Consider the following 19,353-nt stretch of genomic DNA (forward strand, 5'->3'; position numbering starts at 1 on the left):
TAATAAATTAACATTATTATTTCGAAATACATTCACAGATTTTCTTCTTGTTACTTCACGATACAAATCCTAGCGACCTACCAGTTGAATTTCAAAGTAACTCTGACGAATGTAAATAATCATATAAAAATAATCATAAGAAAAAAAAGGGAATGCATTTACCACATTCTCAATTGCAATCTCATATATAATAAAATATACTATAACCAGGCTTATCATTCTAACAAAATTTGAGTTTAAATAAAATTGGAAGACGACTGTCCTAAAAGATGTAAATCATTTTTAGATCAAGGTGTTTTATAACAAAGCTAGCCCAAAATAATTACCAACCAATATAATTGACAGATGCGCCCAGAGACCTAATTGAGAGATCAGAGCGTCGAACAACCTTTCAGGCCCCATTACAAGAGAACAACACTTGCTCCCAGGGAAGGTCAGGATGTCAATAATAGAAACGAGAAGGTAATGGCACCTTAATAACTATCTTCTTGTGTTTGTTGTCTTAGACTTGTTAAGGTCGGCGAGCTCTTCAATCAGCTTTCGCTCTTCACCACATTACAAGTATTACAAGGGGGTGGAAAATTCACCCGTCCTTCTGTGCATGATTGACACATCATTACTTGCTGGAAAACACCCAGAGGAGTCCTTGCTGATTGGATGACCTCACCTTGCCCCCCACAAGTACTACATTTGGATGCCTTGGTCCCAGGTTTGGCACCAGACCCATTACAGGTGCCACAGCTCTCCAAACGGGTTATCTCAATCCTTTTTTCAACCCCAAAAACTGCTTCCTTGAAATTCAAGACAAGATTGTACACCTCATCCTCGCCATCCACTGCTCTTGTTCTAGTGCCTCGTCCTCCTCCACCCATAACGCCCATACCACCCATGTTCTCAAATAAAGACTCAAACAGATCAAAGGGGTTGCTGAAATCCTACAATTAATACAAATCTCCCTTGTGAGTGGGAAATGCAAAACTGATAGTAGTGTTTGATATTTGGAGACTGTTTCTTCAAGTGATAAATGATGATGAACTCACCCCACTACCCATGCCAACACCTTTAAGCCCAGCCTCTCCATACCTGTCATATAATGACCGTTTCTCATCATCCGATGACACCTGTATATAAAATTTTATTAGTAGCCAAAGTCACAGCCCACAGCAGGCAAATCTTCCATGGCTGAAACATTGATCACAAGATATGATAGTAAAAAAATTGACTGCTTACCTCATAGGCATTGCTAATGTCCTTGAATTTTTACTCTGCCCCAGGTTCCCTACAAAATAGAATAAAATGACCCCCGTTTGGATACTAGAAGAGAGAGAGAGAGGGAGAGAGATTTGACAATCGTACTGTCACAAACTCTTAGTGTATGACATGCCTATGTAAAACTTAATGTCCAGACTAGTTGATCCGGCCTCTTCTTCATGTCCACTTTAGCATGTGATGTTTGTGATTTAATTTTTCTCAAGATCAGCTAATTATAGCTGTCTTTAATTAAACCGAACATTACACAAGCTCACCAATAAGAGAAATACCTCATCCTTCCCCTTTATACTTTGAAATTTTCATGTTATCTTCCTTCTTCCTCTTCTAATATTCTTCTTTCAATATTAAGAAAGTTCAAATTGAAAACGTTTGACTCATCGTTCACACAAATGTTCCTTCATGAATTTTTATAATGTCTGTATGTCACTGTTATATATGTATGTATGTATTTACTCGACTAAAGAACTCAATTCTTCAACTGATGAGGTTATAAATTTCAAAAATAAGCTATAATCCTCTTTAGCAGAAAAATACTCTACCGTACATGTAGGAGAGATATCCACTTCTATGTAGAATTCAATTTCTTGAAACTAATGGGTCTTCCAGCAATATTTCAACAGTAGAAAAAATGCAATTTAAAATAAACTATCAAATCGTGGAGGGGGAGTCAAAAAGTGATATGACGTTTCATCACTTGACAATTTCATATGAAATCACACAACTGTATGTTAATCGTGCAAAGCGATATAACAAAAAATGGTTTTACAACTTTATAACTGGTAGAATTTTTACATTCTTAAGCGTTTATGTGTGTTTAATTGTCAACACCAAGACTTTAGACGCCAATATACAAGTAAAATGAAAAAAAACTCGAGAGGCCAATATACAAGTAAGCGAAAAAGATAGCCAAGTGCATATGTTGTGTGGAGAGACTGTAGCCATGTGATGGATTAGGAGAAAACGCAAACATGGCACAAGCTTTTTAAAACTAGTACATGCATTTGATAAACTTCCTAAGAGTAGACTTCTGACTAATCTCTTAATGTTTGAAATCTCCCGTTAATGGCGACAAAATGTTCATAAAGAATATGCATACTACTACTATTTGTGCTAGGAGATGCTAATAATTAACATAGCGGAAATTTAAAGTGTTTCTAACACAACAATGATGTGAATAAATGGATGCAATCCATAACAGCGAAATAAAGATTTGAACTCCAACTGATGTTGGAAAAGTGAGCATATGAAGCAAGTACGAAAAGAAATACGCTAGCATGTCCCGTAATTACTCACTTGTTTACGTCAGGATGATAGCTCCTGGCAAGCTTCCGATAAGCTGCAACAAAAAGGTTTCTGAATCTATACATAAATGCAGAATGGATGCTACCAGTATGTGGTCATAATACTCAACAAGTAACAGCAAGTTAGGTAAACTAGCAAGACTAACAGTTTGCTACTAGGATACTTCAAAAAATAAAATAAACAATAAAAAAATTTAGAAAAACAAGCAGATAGAAGAAAAGCATCCTCTCCTACATTGCTCTTTTAGGGCAGAGTTTCCCTCCTAAACTGCGATCCATAAAAGCTTACAAATCATTAAGACCTAAAGAGCTCCTTTCAAAACTCCTTTTATTTCTTTCAATCAGAATTTCCCATACAGTAGTGATGAAATAAGTCCAAAAGGCATGTTCATCTACATTCAAAACTCTCATGAATCAACACACCAAATTGGACATAAACCATAACGGCTTAAGAAACTCAAATTTGCGAAGAATTTAGAGGTTAAGAGTCCCTTGCTGGAATTTGATTATAAAAGTATGCAAATCACACTTTGGCCTCATTCCTTGTCACAATCACTCTTCACCTGGCACATCCACCTTGGTATAGTTGAATATGCATTACTTGAGTATATGAAATTAACTTGGCTTGCTGATCTATACACATGTAATCTACCTTAAATGAACCTAACCCTACCATCCAGATCCATAAATAGGAAGAATCTAAGTGATTCACTTCCTCTCAATCCGTGCCTAATCTTCAACTTCAAATGACACCAATTCACTTATCAATGATGAATATATGCTAGCAGCATACGACTTCCTCCATTATACAAAATAAATGGTTTGACAAATCTTTACAAGGTATATATCAATATTAATCACTTAAAACAATCACCTTATCATCATCAAATCAATTTCAGTGTAACAATGTAAAGTTTCACCTAGAAGAAGCCTACTACATACCTTCCATTTCTTTCCTTTGAACTCATATTTGTAGTTCGAAGTTGAAGGTGGAAAGGAAGCAATGGGCAGAGAGGAGAACCATTGTTATGGTCTAAAACTCATAACAGTTTCATCTACTTCTTCTTCTTTCAATCTTAGTCACAGTATCCATGGATTAAACTACTAGTATCCTCGCTGATTCATATTCATCAGTGGCTCTTGCACTAAATTGCAAGGAAAAGTTAGTAAGAACTTTTGATGAAGATTATTTTCAGTAAAACCTCTTGTAACGACAGTGTTAAAAGGGGTCACAAAACTGGGAGGTAGCAGAAAATAAACACACTAGATTACATAAGTAACTCAAGAAATGAATACCACGATGCACATTGGAATTATAGGTTGAGTAATAATTATGTAAAGAGTCCAAAACAGCAGTAGGCTTCTGAGAAGTTGCTGCATTATCCAAGTAAACCAGTTTTGACTTGTTCACATTCTACAACAAAACAAAGCAAAACCATCTTAATAAATAAGCCACATACAAGCTCCAAAAATACCCATGAGCTGCTATTAGCATTTGTCTTAATCTTTTTCTATAATACACCAGCTCATTGTACAAGCAAGCACATCCAATACTAACAATAATAACAACAATTAGAAAATCAAATCACAACAGATGGAGTAACTAGATCTAACAAAAAACCTAATTTTTTTCGAATCAAATAACTAATAACTATCAAGCAAGCTTCTTTTGTATAAAAGATGCATCTTTTATCTGATAATCCAAAGTTGGACCAAACCAATTAGCAACAACCAATTTTTAAAAATTAAAATTGATGCTTAAATTCATTACCTTGAGTAGAGCGAACACACTTGTGGCAGAAGCAATGAATTGATACCCTAGAACATAGATTAATTTTAACTTTAGAAACCCGAAATCAATTTTGAACAATAATTTAAAGGGGGAGGAGGAAGAGAAGAAGAACAAGAGGGAGAATGACTTACGAAGTGAGGAATCGAAACCTTAGCCGACAACACTGCTCCACTGGGTTTTTTTTAGGGCATCGGATTTAGATGAGCAGAAAAGACTCTCGTTGAAGTTTTCGTTATTTCTTTTTAGTGTGATTTTTCTTTTTCTTTTTTAACGTAATTCTTCCCCAACTCTAACGTATACTAAAACGTGACAAAATATACAAAAAATGTTACATAATATTACCAACGGATACTTGTATTGCTAATGGATTATAAATGTTTTAAATTGCCTAATGAATGTATATGTGTTACTAATGAAAAACCTCATTGGTTGCAAATTAGCCCAAATGGTGTAATGTCTGCAACCTTAGCAATGAAGTTTTCATCAACAAGGACATTGGCCGTCTTAAAATTCTTATGCACCAAAATAGGAGTTATGGCATGAAGATGAGCCAATCCTGCAAGGAAATAAAAGCAGGCGACATCATTGAGGGTAATGTAAATGGGTTTAAGACCTTTCAAGTCTTAAAGAGGACTTCAAGGAATATATTATACGTCTTGCAGGAAGCATACTAAAAATTTGGTGAAAACCACTAAAGATCTTCAGATATCTTAGCTTACTAAGACTATGAAAAGTGAAAACTAATACCAGAGAAGCAGTCAATATTCTCTGTTTTGCATAGGATCACCTTTAGCTGCACCAAGAGCTATTGAAAGTCTATTCTTGAACTATAGTTTTTCATTAGAAACCTGACCTGAGCCTGCAAAAAAGAACCAAGAAACTTAAGTGACTATGACTTTAATTTAAAATTCTAGGAGAATTTGCATATATATTATATTTCAGAAGAACAGTTGTGGACTGCAGTAAACTTTTTGAAGTTTGTGATGATTAGAAGCAATCAAGTATCCACATAAATGTACCAAATGAAGCACAAAATTCGCGAAATGATTAGATCGAATTCTTGATATAAGCAACCAGGATATATAACCAATTTATAAGCTATAATAACACATAAATGGCTGGACAGTTACCATATAAATGACTGGAAATACTTCCATTAGGTATATACTCATAGATAAGCATTTGTTGACCATTTTCCTGGCAGTTACCCAAAAGATTCACAAGATTCCGATGCCGAATAGATGAGAGATAGTGTACCTGATAGGAAATCGAGTTTCAATAATTCAAGCGTAAAAAGAGAAAGGAAAAAAAGTGACATAATTGATGTTACATTAATATATAATACATATTACTTGTCAATCATTTATAACTTTTGTCGACTCCCTCAAACAAACAATTCATTGTCATTATATTACATTGATTTTATTTTATTTTTAAATTTTTTAGGAAGAATACAACCTTATATTGATATAGTTTGTTATTTGATGGTCACGTGAAATCTGAGCATACTCTTATGAAAGGAAAAGAAAATAAGAGAGACATAAGAAATGTATCAACTTCAAAACCTCAGACGTATTAAAAAAAAAACTTGAGTTCAGACTGGACACTTTGGAAAGCTCAAAGGAATCTAGTCTTTCCAAGACAAACTGGCCAAGCTGGAATATTGTACGCAGTCTGGAAGATGTATATGAAGCATATACTTTAAGAAATCAAATAATAAGAAAAACATATGTTGCACAAGGAGAGCTGCGCTCCCAAACCAGGAAATGCCATTTTAAACCATTAAAATTGTGCATATTGTTTCTGGCTATTGTGAAGTATATGCTTTTCTGAACCCCAACTCAGAGTGGAAATTTTTACGGTTTTCTTAACAGTTTTCTAAAACCCCCATTTTCTAAAACTGTAGGAAATTTTAAACATATTTCTTCACAAATTCCAAGTTAATTATAACTAATTGTACCCTGAAAGTAACATGCACTACTTACCTCTATGATAAAATCCTGGCTTGGTGCACCAGCTCGCTTTTTAATGGCTACAAACAATCCATCGTAAAGCAGACCCTCGTAAACTTCCCCAAACTTTCCTTCACCAATCAGATTAATTTCACTAAAGTTCTTTGTAGCTAAAGCCAATTCTTCGAACATGAAGCATCTGGCATCTCGTGAGTCAAAAAGAGATCTACCTCCTGCTAAAGACAATTCAACCCTAATGCTTCTTCCTGCTACATATAATTACAAAAGGTGAAGATCAACATCATATTTCCTTTATTTTATAGTAAATTAAGATAGAACAGTAGTTTTCTTATATTCCTTTCTCTTTACATGTCTTATCAATCAAAAATAAAGATTCGCACTTGCCTTGAAGAGATGGATCAGAAGAGCCAGTCTCGGAAGTTCTTAAAATGCTCCTGTTATGAGATAAGCATAAACATAACAGTATAATAATAAACCCACCAATGCCACGGCTCCTGCAACACCACCAAGAAATGCCATAGTGAGGATAACTTGTGGTGCTCTTCCTCGAGGTCTTCATGTGTTATAATGTTGAAGGTGTCTTTATGCAATTTTCCCTGCAGAGTCAAAGTTGGTCTGTTGCAGTTTATAGACATCATTGTCTTGTGTTCAGAAAATACCATGCTTCTTTATGTAAGTTTCTAATATAGATGTATCACATCTGATTTTCCAGTCATTGGAAATTCCGAAATTTTTTCTTAGCAAATCTATATTCTCAGAAAAAAAAAAAAAAAAAAAAAAAAAAGTGAAGTATTCAGAGCTTTAGGGAAGAAGAAAAACTTTCAGAAAATAATTTCTCGTTTTGATATGGAGAATGCAAAGTCGGTTTCTACACCTTTAGCTGGGCATTTTAGGCTTTCAGCTAAGTTCTCTCCTAGTTCGGTGGAGGAACAAAAGCATATGACTTATGTTCCTTATGCAAGTGCAGTGGGCAGTTTGATGTACGCTATGGTGTGCACACGCCTAGACATTTCACAGGTAGTTAGTTTTGTAAACAGATATATGGCAAATCTTAGGAAGCAGCATTGGGAAGTAGTGAAATGGGTATTGAGGTACTTGAAGGGTACCTTGGATGTGGATTAGTTTATGGTGGAGGCACTTGTTATGTCAGCGGGTATGTGGATTCAGATTATGCAGGTGATCTAGATAGTCGATGACCGACTACTGATTATGTGTTTATGATGCATGGTGCACCGGTTAGTTGGAGGTATATGCTACATGCTAAAGTTGATCTATCTACTACTAAGGCAGAGTATATGGCAATGGCAGAGGTAGTGAAAGAGGCACTATGGCTTCGAGGTCTTCTGGATGATATGGGTATTTAGCATAATAGTGTTGCTTTGTATTGTGATATTTAGAATGTTATTCATTTGGCGAAGAACTAGGTTCATCATGCTCGGACCAAGCATATTGATGTATGTTATCACTTTATACGGGATGTCGTTGAGGATGGTGATGTAGCACTTGAGAAAGTGGACACCCATGACAATCCTGCTAATATACTAACAAAGGTTGTCACCGGAGTTAACTTCCAACACTGTTTGGACTTGCTCCAAATCCTACATGCTTGAAAGAGCCCTTTGTGGGTATGGTCGTTCGGGGCGGTTGACTGCGAGTTCTGGGACTAGTACTTCTTGATGGATGTGTTCGGCTCAGTTTTATCTGTTAAAATCTCACCGAGGTGGAGAATGTAGAGAAAAAAGACGTTTTTCTCTCTTTGGTGTTAGGCGCGCCCGCGCTCTATGTATGCCTGGACAAGGGCGCGCACACGCTCATCTTTTTGGCGACTTCCAGGTTGTTAGGCGCGCCCGCGCTCGACTTTTATCTGGCCAAGGGCGCGCCCGCACTCCACCGTTTTCAACACGAATTTGACTGTTTTTGGAAGTTTTTAGAAACAGTATAAATATAAGTTTTTTCTGTAAAAACTTAACCCAACCAAAACTAAGAAAGAGAGAGATTGTAAGAGAGCAATTCTTAGTGAGTTGAGTATTCATTCTTTGTGAGTGAATTGAGAGATATTGTAATCCGTTACTCTGGACATCTAGTAAAGCTTGGAACTCGCAGTATGGATGTAGGCAAATTGCCGAACGACGATATATCTCGTCTTGTGGTTTGTTCTTCTTTTACATTAATTGTTTTACTTTATATGCTTGTTGAATTGACATTGAAAAATGTTGGGATAGTATTTGTAGGGTGTTGAAGTCTTGTCTAGAGAGAATGATCAATCCTTATGTAGGGTTGATCTATTTATAGTGGATAATGTTGCTTCTGCATTGATTTATTCACAACATTAATACTATCTTCAGCTTATTTATTTAGGAAAAATCTTTTATATGCTACAATAATAATTTCCCATGTCAAAATCATTGATCAACAATATACTAGTTTCGCATGAGGGATGATGTCAAGTTCGATTCATACTTCATGGCAATACTAGAAGTCTAAAACCAAAAATGAAGTCAACTCAGTGACAGAAGTCATCGTCAAGAACTGTAGTCAGTTTATTGCGGAGTCTTCCAAGTCAATGGCTATGCCCGTATTAATTTGCGAAGTGCCTTCATTCATCTTCCTTTTCCACCTTGAAATACAAACAAATAAAGAAATCAAATTCGGAAAACAGCTCTCATATATAGAGAAAACAACACACACTATAGTTCCATCTTCAACTTCCACCTAGAGTCTCACCTTGCCCATGACTAAAACCAATCGTTATGTTCTCTTCTTCACGATATCTTCTCTGTTCTTCTTCTCTGTTGTTAACTCTATAGAAGACGACATTAGATGCCTTCAAGGTTTTAAGAACTCACTCAAAGATCCTCAAAACAGACTTGCTCCATGGAACTTGTGTTATCAAATAAAATGTGTTCTCTAATTCAATGTCTTCTCTCTAATAAAATGTGTTCTCTCTTTCTCAAACCTTTTTTCTTTCTCTTTCTTTCTCTTCTTCTCCCTCTTTCTATCCTTCACTCCCCCCCTCTTCTCAACTGCCTCATGTCCGTCGTTCCTCTCTCCTCCATCCAACGTCCTCGGTCACTCCACCTGTCAAGGCAGTTTCAAGCAGTTGAAATTTTGTCTCTTCTCAACTGCCTCTTATCCTTCGTTGATCCCTCCTTGATCCTGCATCATCTGTCCTCCCACCTGTCGCGATAGTTTCTAGCAGTTCCCAGCGGTTGGCATTCCGCGGACCTGATCAACAGCATCAGGTCTCCTCCATCTTAACTTACTTACGGCCCACTTACCACCTATAACCTTCTATGTCAAGAATATGGCCTCTACAGATGCCCCTCTCGGTTCCTTTGCCGTCGTGTGAACCCTGTGGTGATCAGCGGACAGCCAATGGGACCGAGAACCTTCCCTCAATCCTCTCTTCACTTCGCGGTATGCTGCCTTGTGTTGGTTCAGTTACCTTCCCATTCCTCATTGGCCCAGGGTCCATCATTGCATCCAATTTGTCCCCACGCACGCAAGATTTGCTCTGACCTTTACCATTTCGAGGCCCCACGTGTCTTCCTTCCCATTGTCCCTTGTGCTGATATTACCTCTTTACCCCCACCGCTTAGACTCCCGCTTAAACCCCTCTCTCTACTCCAAATCTATCACTTCAACCTTGCATCTTCTTCTCCAGCCTCTCCAACTTCTTCTCGTTGTTTTTCTCACTTTCGTGAGATCTTCAAGCTCCGATCGGGTTTCTTTATAGCTGCTCCGTTGGTTGTGCTACCTTGCAATTCAGGTTTGTCTCCTCTTTTTCCATTCCCTTCTCTTGTTATTTTGCTGCATTCACTTGCCTCACTGTTCTCACTCTACCCTTTATCACTCGTTCCCACCATTGTTGCTTCCCCTTCCTTCTTTATTTTAGTCCGACATGTCGGCATCTGAATCAGCGGATACCTCGGCCACTCGATCCGACGGTTCGGATTCCAGATCTAGCAGACATACTGCGAACCAATCTGAATCCTCGAACCCTGATTCTTCTAATTCTGCCGCGGAACCCTCTACCTCAGGAAGGAAGACTACTCTTCCACCCCCACCGTCATACCACTGTAGACCTAACCTCGATGCCATCAAGGCCGCCTATGGCATTCCGGGTGACTTGGTCCTAGAGCATGTGCCCGGCGTCACCCATTTTCCACATCTGGTAAAACCTCGGCCTGGTTGTCTCATCGCTACTGTAGGTCAGATAGCGGCAGGCTTGCGCTTTCCTTTAACCGTTCTAGATGTCGAGGTGTGCAACCACTTCATTATTCCGCCCTGCCAAGGCATAGGCAATTTTTGGCGTGTCATGTATGCCGCGAACCATTATAATGAAACTCAATCCCCTAAAATCCAACTCCGCGATATCATTACTCATTTTTATATCAAGAAGAGCACCAAGTTTGGTAGTGTAGGGTATCAGTCCTTCTGTACTCGTCCACAGAAGAAGCCCTTTATTCTCCACCTTACCACCTCTGACAAAGTATGGCATTACTATCCGCTATATGTGTCTAGGAATTTTATCTCCGCGGATCTCCCCTCCGACGTTTCTCTAAGGCACCTCGAGTTTTTCTTTCAAATTGGTGCACCACCTTTTTTTCGCCGCCCGTGCTCCTTTCTAACTATATTTTTAACTTGTCTTTATTTTGTGATCCAGGTTGGAGACCTGATTCGCGATCTCAAATCTATACCGGCCTTTCCTCCGAAATTTTTCAACACCTCCGCGATTTGGGTAGTGCTCAATGCGCCCTTCTCGGCATTGACCCAGAAAAAGGTAACCCTCTTTTACTTGATCCATCCTTGAAAAACATCGGTGACTACCAAGGTCCCCTCTATCGTTTGCCACCTCCCAAAGAAAGAAAACCCAAATCCTCTCCTGTCCCTAAAAGAAAACCCCACAGATCCTTCAAATATACTACCAAGATCTACCACTCCCAAGCTGTTGCCCAAAGAGCTACTGCTAAACCCCACTCCGCTACTCCCCTTACCGCCCCCTCTTCCTACTCTGCGTTAGCAGATTGGGAAGACGATATTAATCCTCCTCCTACCACTACTTCTGCCACTGATATGGTCGCCAGCAAACTCAAACTTTGGGATAGTGACTCCGACGGTGATGACTCCTTGGAAGTCGTTCCTAGAAGTCCGCCCCCGAAGAAAGCCAAGTCAGCACATCCTGGAACTTCTGTCTCTCATGTTACCAAGCCGCGGCCCATAGCTCCAAGGCGTCGGCATGGGAAGGAAACCACCACGTCTGGTTCCTTGCCCTCTGGACCTGTTGAAGTCTGGCGACCTCGATTTAAGGTTAGGGATTGCGATGTCAATATCCGAGATTCAGCACTGGACAACCCAGCTGTTGCAGCCTCTCTCTTCTTCGGTTCCCATCTTCCGAAGGATCAAGCCTATGGCGATTCTGGTTCTTTGGCGTCTCACAAAACGTCTATCTATACTGGTTTGGAAAGGGTAAGTTCTCTTCCTGTATTTCCCATGGTGATTCCCTGGATGCGCACTCTTTACTAAGAGATTTTTTTTTTTAGCTAAGCCTAGATATTGGACATGTGGTCCGCGGTTTAACTAGCACTTTGGACTCCTTGGAGATTATGAAGCAGGAGATTAATGGTCCGGATGGCTGGAAAGTGAAGTATGCATACCGAAAAGGGACGGGATGATCTGGCGTGATCTTGGCGGTGAAATCGCGATAAAGCACTTCAAAGAACCCAAGATCGCGATAAAGATTACGTAGCTGGAGTCGCTTCGAAACTGGAAAGCCAACGGGAGGAGGACAAGCTGTCTACTCAAGCTGCTGTGGACAAAGCGCTGCAGAAGCGGTGACCGCTTTTCGAAGTCCTAGCCGAAGAAGATAAATCGTGCACTAAAGCATCAACTTGATGAGCTTATCGCATCTTGGCATTCGCGCCTCTTTCTCCTCGGCTATTTCATCTCCAATCATTGATCTTCCGCCCGATAGTGCCCTCTCGAGGTGATATGCCTGCAAGAACCCATTTCTACCCCCAGCCCGGTCACTTCCCCCATGGCCGAGGATGATGATCCTATACTTGTCGGAGAGGCGCCTGAAGTTTCCTCCCAGAAGGATGGGGTTGACAGCCAATCTAGAAGTGAAAACTAGCCAACGGGAGAATATGCCTCTGAAGACATGAACATCGCTTGACCATCATCTGCATTATATGATTTTGTTCTTTATCACTGACACAATTTGGACTTTTCTCTTTTGACGTCGTGTATGTGAATGTAGCCTGGTTTCTGGGTGAGCCCAGCAGGTTTTTTTTCAAGCTCTTTTATATTGGACTGTTACTCTGTTCTTCTTAATTGTTCGATATGAAGGCATAAGTCCATTAAAAATGTAACATGTCTAATCTCCTTGCTTTTCCTTTTATTTGTCGTTGTGTGGCTGTGAAGCCGTGTGGGGCAATTCAGTTTGCCCCATGTATAATATGGACTACTGTCCACGGATGGTTCATCCCCTCCGCTGTCTTTGGCGGCTGTGAAGCCTTGTAGGGGTAGCTTAGTTTGCCCCCAGTTTGATTTGGACTACTGTCCGCGAAGGACTCTTCCCCCCCGCTGTCTTTGGCGGCTGTGAAGCCTTGTGGGGCAACTCAGTTTGCCCCCAGTTTGATTTGGACTATTGTCCGCGAAGGGCTCTTCCCCCCCGCTATCTTTGGCGGCTGGAAAGCCTTGTGGGGGCAACTCATTTTGCCCCCAAATTGATTTGGACTATTGTCCATGAAAGGCTCTCTCCCCTTCGCTGTCTTTGGCGGCTGTGAAGCCTTGTGGGGCAACTCAGTTTGCCCCCAGTTTGATTTGGACTATTGTCCGCGAAGGGCTCTTCCCCCCCGCTGTCTTTGGCGGCTGTGAAGCCTTGTGGGGGCAGCTCAGTTTGCCCCCGGTTTGATTTGGACTCATTGTCCGTGGGCGGCTCTTCCCCTCGCTGTCTTTGGCGGCAGGAAACCTTATTGGGGCAACTCATTTTGCCCCAATTTGATTGGACTCTTCGCCCGCAAAGCGGCTCTTCCCCTCTTTGTCTTTGGCGGCTGTGAAGCCTTGTGGGGGCTCGGCTTGCCCTAGTTTGATTTGGACTACTGCTGGCGGGCGGCTCTTCCCCTCGTTGCTATCGCCGTTGTTAAGCCCTGTTGAGGCCGCTTCATTCTTTTATTCTCATTCATAAGACATATAGACGGCACGACTTTAATATATGACAAGTAACAAAAATCGACAATCTTCGATTCATACATGGAATTTCTTTAACATTCTAATGTTCCACGGCTTCTCAACCCTTTCCCCGCTAAAGTTTGCAATCGATAAGTTCCAAATGTACCCTTTTCCCTCACAACATAGGGTCCTTCCCGGTTGGGCCCTAGTTTTCCTTCATTTTCCTTTCGTGTATTGGTGGTGTAACGCCAAGTAGAACTAAATCCCCACCTCAATGTGTGCGGCCTCACTTTCTTGGCATACTGCCGCTGTAACCTCCGATGATATTCTTCCAATCGTATGCGCGCAATTTCTCTTTTTTCTTCTATCAGACTCAAATCACTGGCTAATATTCTTTCATTCCTTCCCGTTTCTACAAAGATTGTTCGGTGGTGGAGACTATCATCTCCACTGGTATGACTGCCTCTACTCCGTAAGTCATTGCGAACGGTGACTCCATAGTCGATGTTCGCGGTGTTGTACGGTACGCCCAGAGCACGTGGTTTAGTTCATCGGCCCATGCCCCTTTCCTTGCCTCCAGTTTTCTCTTTATATTATCCATTATGATTTTGTTTGAAGACTCTGCTTGCCCATTTCCTTCTGGATTATATGGTGCTGAGAACCCTTGTTTCACCTTAAATGCCTGAAGGAACTCTCGGACCTTTCTTCCGTGAAACGTGGTTCCATTATCCGCGATGATCGTATGTGGAAAACCGAACCTACATATGATGTTCTCCCATATAAACTTCTTCACATTGTCTTCTTTCACTTGTCGCGCAACGCTTACTCTTCTACCCATTTGGTAAAATAATCGGTAGCTGCCAACATAAATCGTCTTTTTGCCTTTTGCGTGGGTAGCGCCTCAACAATGTCCAACCCCACATGGCGAATGGCCACGGGTGAACACGTTATGTAGCGGCTCCCCGGAGCATGTATTAGTGGCGCAAATCTCCGCACTTCTCACATTTCTTGGCATACGCCGTGGCGCTCTCTTCTTATGTGGCCAAAAGTACCCCCGTGATATCAATCTGTGGGTTATCGCGGCGCGCGAGCGATCGCCGCGAATCCCTTCGCGGTATCTCCGCCAGAATTTCTTTTAGATTGGCTGCGCCCTATGCATTTCAAGCATCGGTCCGTTAAAATTTCTTTTTATACAAATCCCTTCGAGCAAGCGGTATCTTCAACTAGTTTGTTCCATCCTTCGTCTCTCTTGTTTGTCTTCTATTTCCTCACCCATCAGGAAGGTTTTAATGGGCATCATCCAACCCTGCTCATGCTCAGTTGTAAGCCAAACGCTTTTCTCTTCTGATGTGCTGGGTCTGCTTAGGACTCTCACCTCAATTGTCCGCCCCTCGTCTCCGGCAAAGATCACCGCCGCCACATAGGCAAAGGCGGCGTGTCTATTTTCACCACGCCTAGATGTGCAAAGCTAATTTTCTCGAACTTGCTTGCTCTCTGTTGCAGGACCTCCAAGTACCTCGCCATCCTTGGGCAACGGGCCATAAATCCTCCATTCATCTGACAAATTACTAAGTTTGAATCAGAAAAAACAGACAATTCTCTCACCCCCAAATCCTTTTGCAAGATCCAAACTCGCTATTACCGCCTCATATTCGGACTCATTGTTTGAAGCCGCGAAATCCCAATTTCATCGACAACTCTAGCCTATTGTTTCAAAGGCCACCGTGATCGGGACTCCAATTCCATTCCCTGTGTCTGTCGCGGATCCATCTGTGAATACTCTCCACCCATTCCGCGGATCCCAAGGATCCAATGGATCTTGACTCGATTCCCCTTTTGGTTCCATGACCATTTCTTCTCCCCATGTTGGGTCCTCGGCCAGAAATTCGGCCAGGAAGTCGGCCATGGCTTGCGCCTTTTCAGCAGTTCGAATCTGATATTGGATCTCATAACAACTGAGCATCACCACCCACTTCAGCATTCTGCCTGATTTGTTTGCCTTCAACGCTTGATTTAATGGCAAATTAGTTATTACCACCACTGAATGTGACTCGAAGTAAGGCTTCAGCTTCAGTGTTGAAAATATTAATGCCAAAGCGCATTTCTTTTCAATTTTGTCAGATCGGGTTTCCGCGGCCCAAAGATGGTCTTTACTTTGGAAGTAAACTGGCTTTTCTACTCTTTCCACCACCCGAACTAGAACTGAGCTCACGGTGTATTCTGACACTCCAAGATACAAGTACAGCTTTTCCCCCAGTTCTTGCCGCGATAGCAAAGGTGCTTTTCCCAAGTAACTCTTTAATTCTTGAAAGGCCCCTTCACATTCCTCTGTCCATTGGAAATCCGGCATTTTTCTCAACAAACGATATAGCGGTCGGCATTTATCCGAAGATTTTGAAATAAATCTGTTCAATGCCACGACTCTTCCAGCCAACCTTTGTACTTCTTTTACATTTTGAGGGGACAACATCTCTATCAGTGACCTTATCTGTTCGGGGTTAGCTTCTATTCCGCGATGGGTTACTATGTATCCCAAGAATTTGCCCGGTTACTCCAAAGGTGCATTTCGAGGGGTTGAGCTTCAGTTTGTACCTCCCAGAAGATGAGGAAAGTCTCTTGGAGACCCTCCAAGTGTTCTCGCCTCGACATGCTCTTTTCCACCATGTCGCCAATATATATTTCCATCCCTTTCCGAATCTTGCCCTCAAACATTTTTTTCTCCTAACCTCTCAAACGTGGCCCCAAAGATTCTTTAATCCAAATGGCATTCTCGTGATAACAAGAAGTCCCACCTTCCACCACGAAGGTTGTCTTTTCCCTGACCGTCCGTACATCGCGACTGATTATATCCCATGGAAGCGCCCATAAAAGAAAAATAATTTGAACCCCGCCGTTCGGGTCCACCAGCTCATCCACCCGTGGCATGGATAACAATCTTTAGGACATTCTTTATTCACGCCTGTAAAATCCAAGCATATCCTAACCTTGCCATTCTTCTTTGGAACCGCGAACTACATTTGACAACCATTCCGCGGAACTCAATCTCCCTAATTATCCCGCCCCTTCGGGCCGGTCACCTTTTCGCACAGATACCCTCCGCGATACTTCTCGCCTCACGCTTCTCATCTTTTTGTCTTATCGTTTTCAGATTTTCATTCATATGCAAGTTTATGACATGCAAACTCGTGGATCTAACCCCGTAATATCCTCTATTGCCCAAGCAAATATATCTTTATTTCTCCGCCAAAATTGTACTAGCTTACTCTTCCATTCATCCGCAATTCGAACCCACCGGTAAATTTCTCCTTGTCTCCCCGCCCCCCGTGTTTGCTATCTCAATCTCATCTAAGGTTTTCGGTCCAAGTGGTGGCTCAGATATTACCGTCAAAGCCGCCTCAGTAATTGCTATATGCGCCCTCGCTTCTCGCAATCTCTCCTTTCATGCCGCGGACCATATTTCTTACTGTCACCTGTTGAATATTCTGCGCGGCTAGTTGATCTCCTTTTATTTCATACGTACCTCCATTTGTGGGGAAATGGATTACCTGATAATAGGTCGATGGAATTGCCCTCATTTCATGAATCCACCGTCTCCCTAGGATTGCATTGTACTGGGAGTTAGTGTCCACCACCATGAACCTTGTGAATATGATCGTCGGACCAGCAGTTACTGGTAATACTAGTTTGCCCACGGGTTCGGTCATACTGCCATTGAATCCAAACAAATTGGTTCGCGGCGCTTTCATCTGGTCTCTATCGATATTAATTTCTTCCACGACTCCTTTAAACAGTAGATCCACCGAACTTCCGCAATCTATCAAAACCCTCTTTACCAAATAATTTCCCATTGCAATGGTGATTACCAATGCATCCTCATGTGGTGAAATTACTGATTCCAGGTCCTTTGGAGTGAACGTTATGGTTTCCTCTCCCTTCGCGGTTCCACTAACTAACCGCGGCATGCTCACCACTTCATTGACCTGTCGCAAACTTGCTATCTTTCTGATCTTATTGCGGTGTACATTTCTCCCAAGCGTTTCCCCGCTAAAAATAATGTTGATAGTTCCTAAGATTCTAGCTGGTGCCGGCAATCTTTCAGCTTGGCGCCCCTTAGTGATAAATTCTCTAAGCATTCCTTTTTCAATCATCCTCTCCACCAACCACTTCAAGGCATAACATTCATTGGTTGCGTGGTTATGGATCTGATGATAGGCGCAGAATGGCTTCCCCTCTATTTCTCCTGGTGTGTTTCGCGGACCTTCATAGTACTGGAGCCCCTTAATCAGTGGCAAGATCTCCTCTAAAGGTCTGTTAAGGGGAGTTTGCTCTATTCCGCGGTACGGCTTCCTTTCCCGAACGTCCCTCCTACCACGATCCCCAGTCCTCTCTGGTCCGCGATTCTGCCCACTGTATGATATCTTATCCCTTTCTTCTCTACTGCTCTTACCCCTCCGGTCATCTTTGTCCACTGCCTGTATCGCCTTCCCTGATCTCCTCTGTTCCTTTGCGTTCCTCTGCATTATGTCCTCATATCGTATGTACTTCTCCACCTTCGGATACAGAGCGTGTAACGTGGTGATTTCAATCTTGGACACCGACTCGTGAACTCTAGTTCCCTGTCTCAAACCATGCTGGAATGCTATTACTGCTGTATGTTCTTCCAAATTTTCCACCCTCGCCGCCTCTTCCTTGAACCTACACAAAACTCCCTTAACGATTCCGCTGACCTTTGCTTGACATTGAATAGGGCCGCGATATCTACCACTCTCCGCTTCTGATGTATGAAATGATCGACAAAAGCACGCTCTAATTCTTCGAACCTGTTGATGCTCCTCGACGCTAATCTGTAATACCAGTCTAATGCTCCCCCCTTAAGGCTAGCCGGGAACATCATGCATCGGAGTCCATCATACTTGCTTTCCTGCCATAACGACACATCTATTGCGGAAGTGATGTAGATGATCCGTCGGTCCCTTTCCCATCATATCTTTCAAACACGGGTTGGTCGAACCTCTTTGGCACTTCAGAATTCCATACCAAATCTGCGATGCTGGTTCTTATTGAGACTTCGCCACCTTTTTCAAGGCCGCAAGGCCTGGTTCACTTTCTCCACCCCTTTGTTCGCTTCCCTATCTTTCTCAATCATCGCCGCACCACCTCCATCGCGGATTCCCGCTTATTTGTTCCTCCCCTATGGATGGAAATTCTTCATTCTCTCCCTCCATTCCACTATCTTGTAGTTCCTCCGCCTGTTTCCACCGGGTGGCCTCCTTTTCTTTTCTCGACCGTCATTCTCATTCATTGCGTAACCCGACTATCTCCTCTTGCAATAGTCCGGTGGTATATCCGCCACCTCGATGATGTCTCGCTTCCCCACTCCTTCTATCTCAAGGCCGCTTCTTCTTTCTTACGCCTCGAATCGCTTATTTTCTAGGTCTCCCCTACCGCTTTTTTTATTTATGGTGGCCATTTTCACTCGGTCCCCACAGACGGCGCCAAATGTGTTATCAAATAAAATGTGTTCTCTAATTCAATGTCTTCTCTCTAATAAAATGTGTTCTCTCTTTCTCAAACCTTTTTTCTTTCTCCTTCTTTCTCTTCTTCTCCCTCTTTCTATCCTTCTCCCCCCCTCTTCTCAATCGCCTTCATGTCCGCTGCGTTCCTCTCTCCTCCATCCAGCGTCCTCGGTCACTCCACCTGTCAAGGCAGTTTCAAGCAGTTGGAATTCTGTCTCTTCTCAACTGCCTCTTATCCTTCGTTGATCCCTCCTTGATCCTGCGTCATCCGGCCCTCCCACCGTCGCGGTAGTTTCTAGCAGCAGTTCCCAGGTTGGCATTCTCAT

The 19,353-nt window shown here is 42.0% G+C and overlaps 2 protein-coding genes and 1 pseudogene across 2 annotated transcripts; all 3 read right to left on the minus strand.

The window, feature by feature from the left end:
* Positions 1-533: 533 nt before the first annotated feature.
* On the minus strand, positions 534-1,180 carry LOC147522803 (chaperone protein dnaJ A6, chloroplastic pseudogene; annotated as a pseudogene).
* Positions 1,181-15,210: 14,030 nt separating this feature from the next.
* LOC147522804 (uncharacterized) lies at positions 15,211-15,861 on the minus strand. Its single transcript, XM_086568512.1, has one exon. It carries the CDS (start codon positions 15,859-15,861, stop codon positions 15,211-15,213), a length of 651 nt encoding a protein of 216 aa, XP_086424638.1.
* A 1,045-nt stretch (positions 15,862-16,906) lies between these two features.
* On the minus strand, positions 16,907-18,031 carry LOC147522805 (uncharacterized). Its single transcript, XM_086568521.1, has one exon. The coding sequence runs from the start codon at positions 18,029-18,031 to the stop codon at positions 16,907-16,909; it is 1,125 nt and encodes a 374-aa protein (XP_086424647.1).
* Positions 18,032-19,353: the final 1,322 nt, after the last annotated feature.

The sequence above is a fragment of the Coptis chinensis genome, chromosome 1, assembly GCF_015680905.1.
Source record: "Coptis chinensis isolate HL-2020 chromosome 1, ASM1568090v1, whole genome shotgun sequence".
In the NCBI taxonomy this organism is placed as follows: domain Eukaryota; kingdom Viridiplantae; phylum Streptophyta; class Magnoliopsida; order Ranunculales; family Ranunculaceae; genus Coptis; species Coptis chinensis.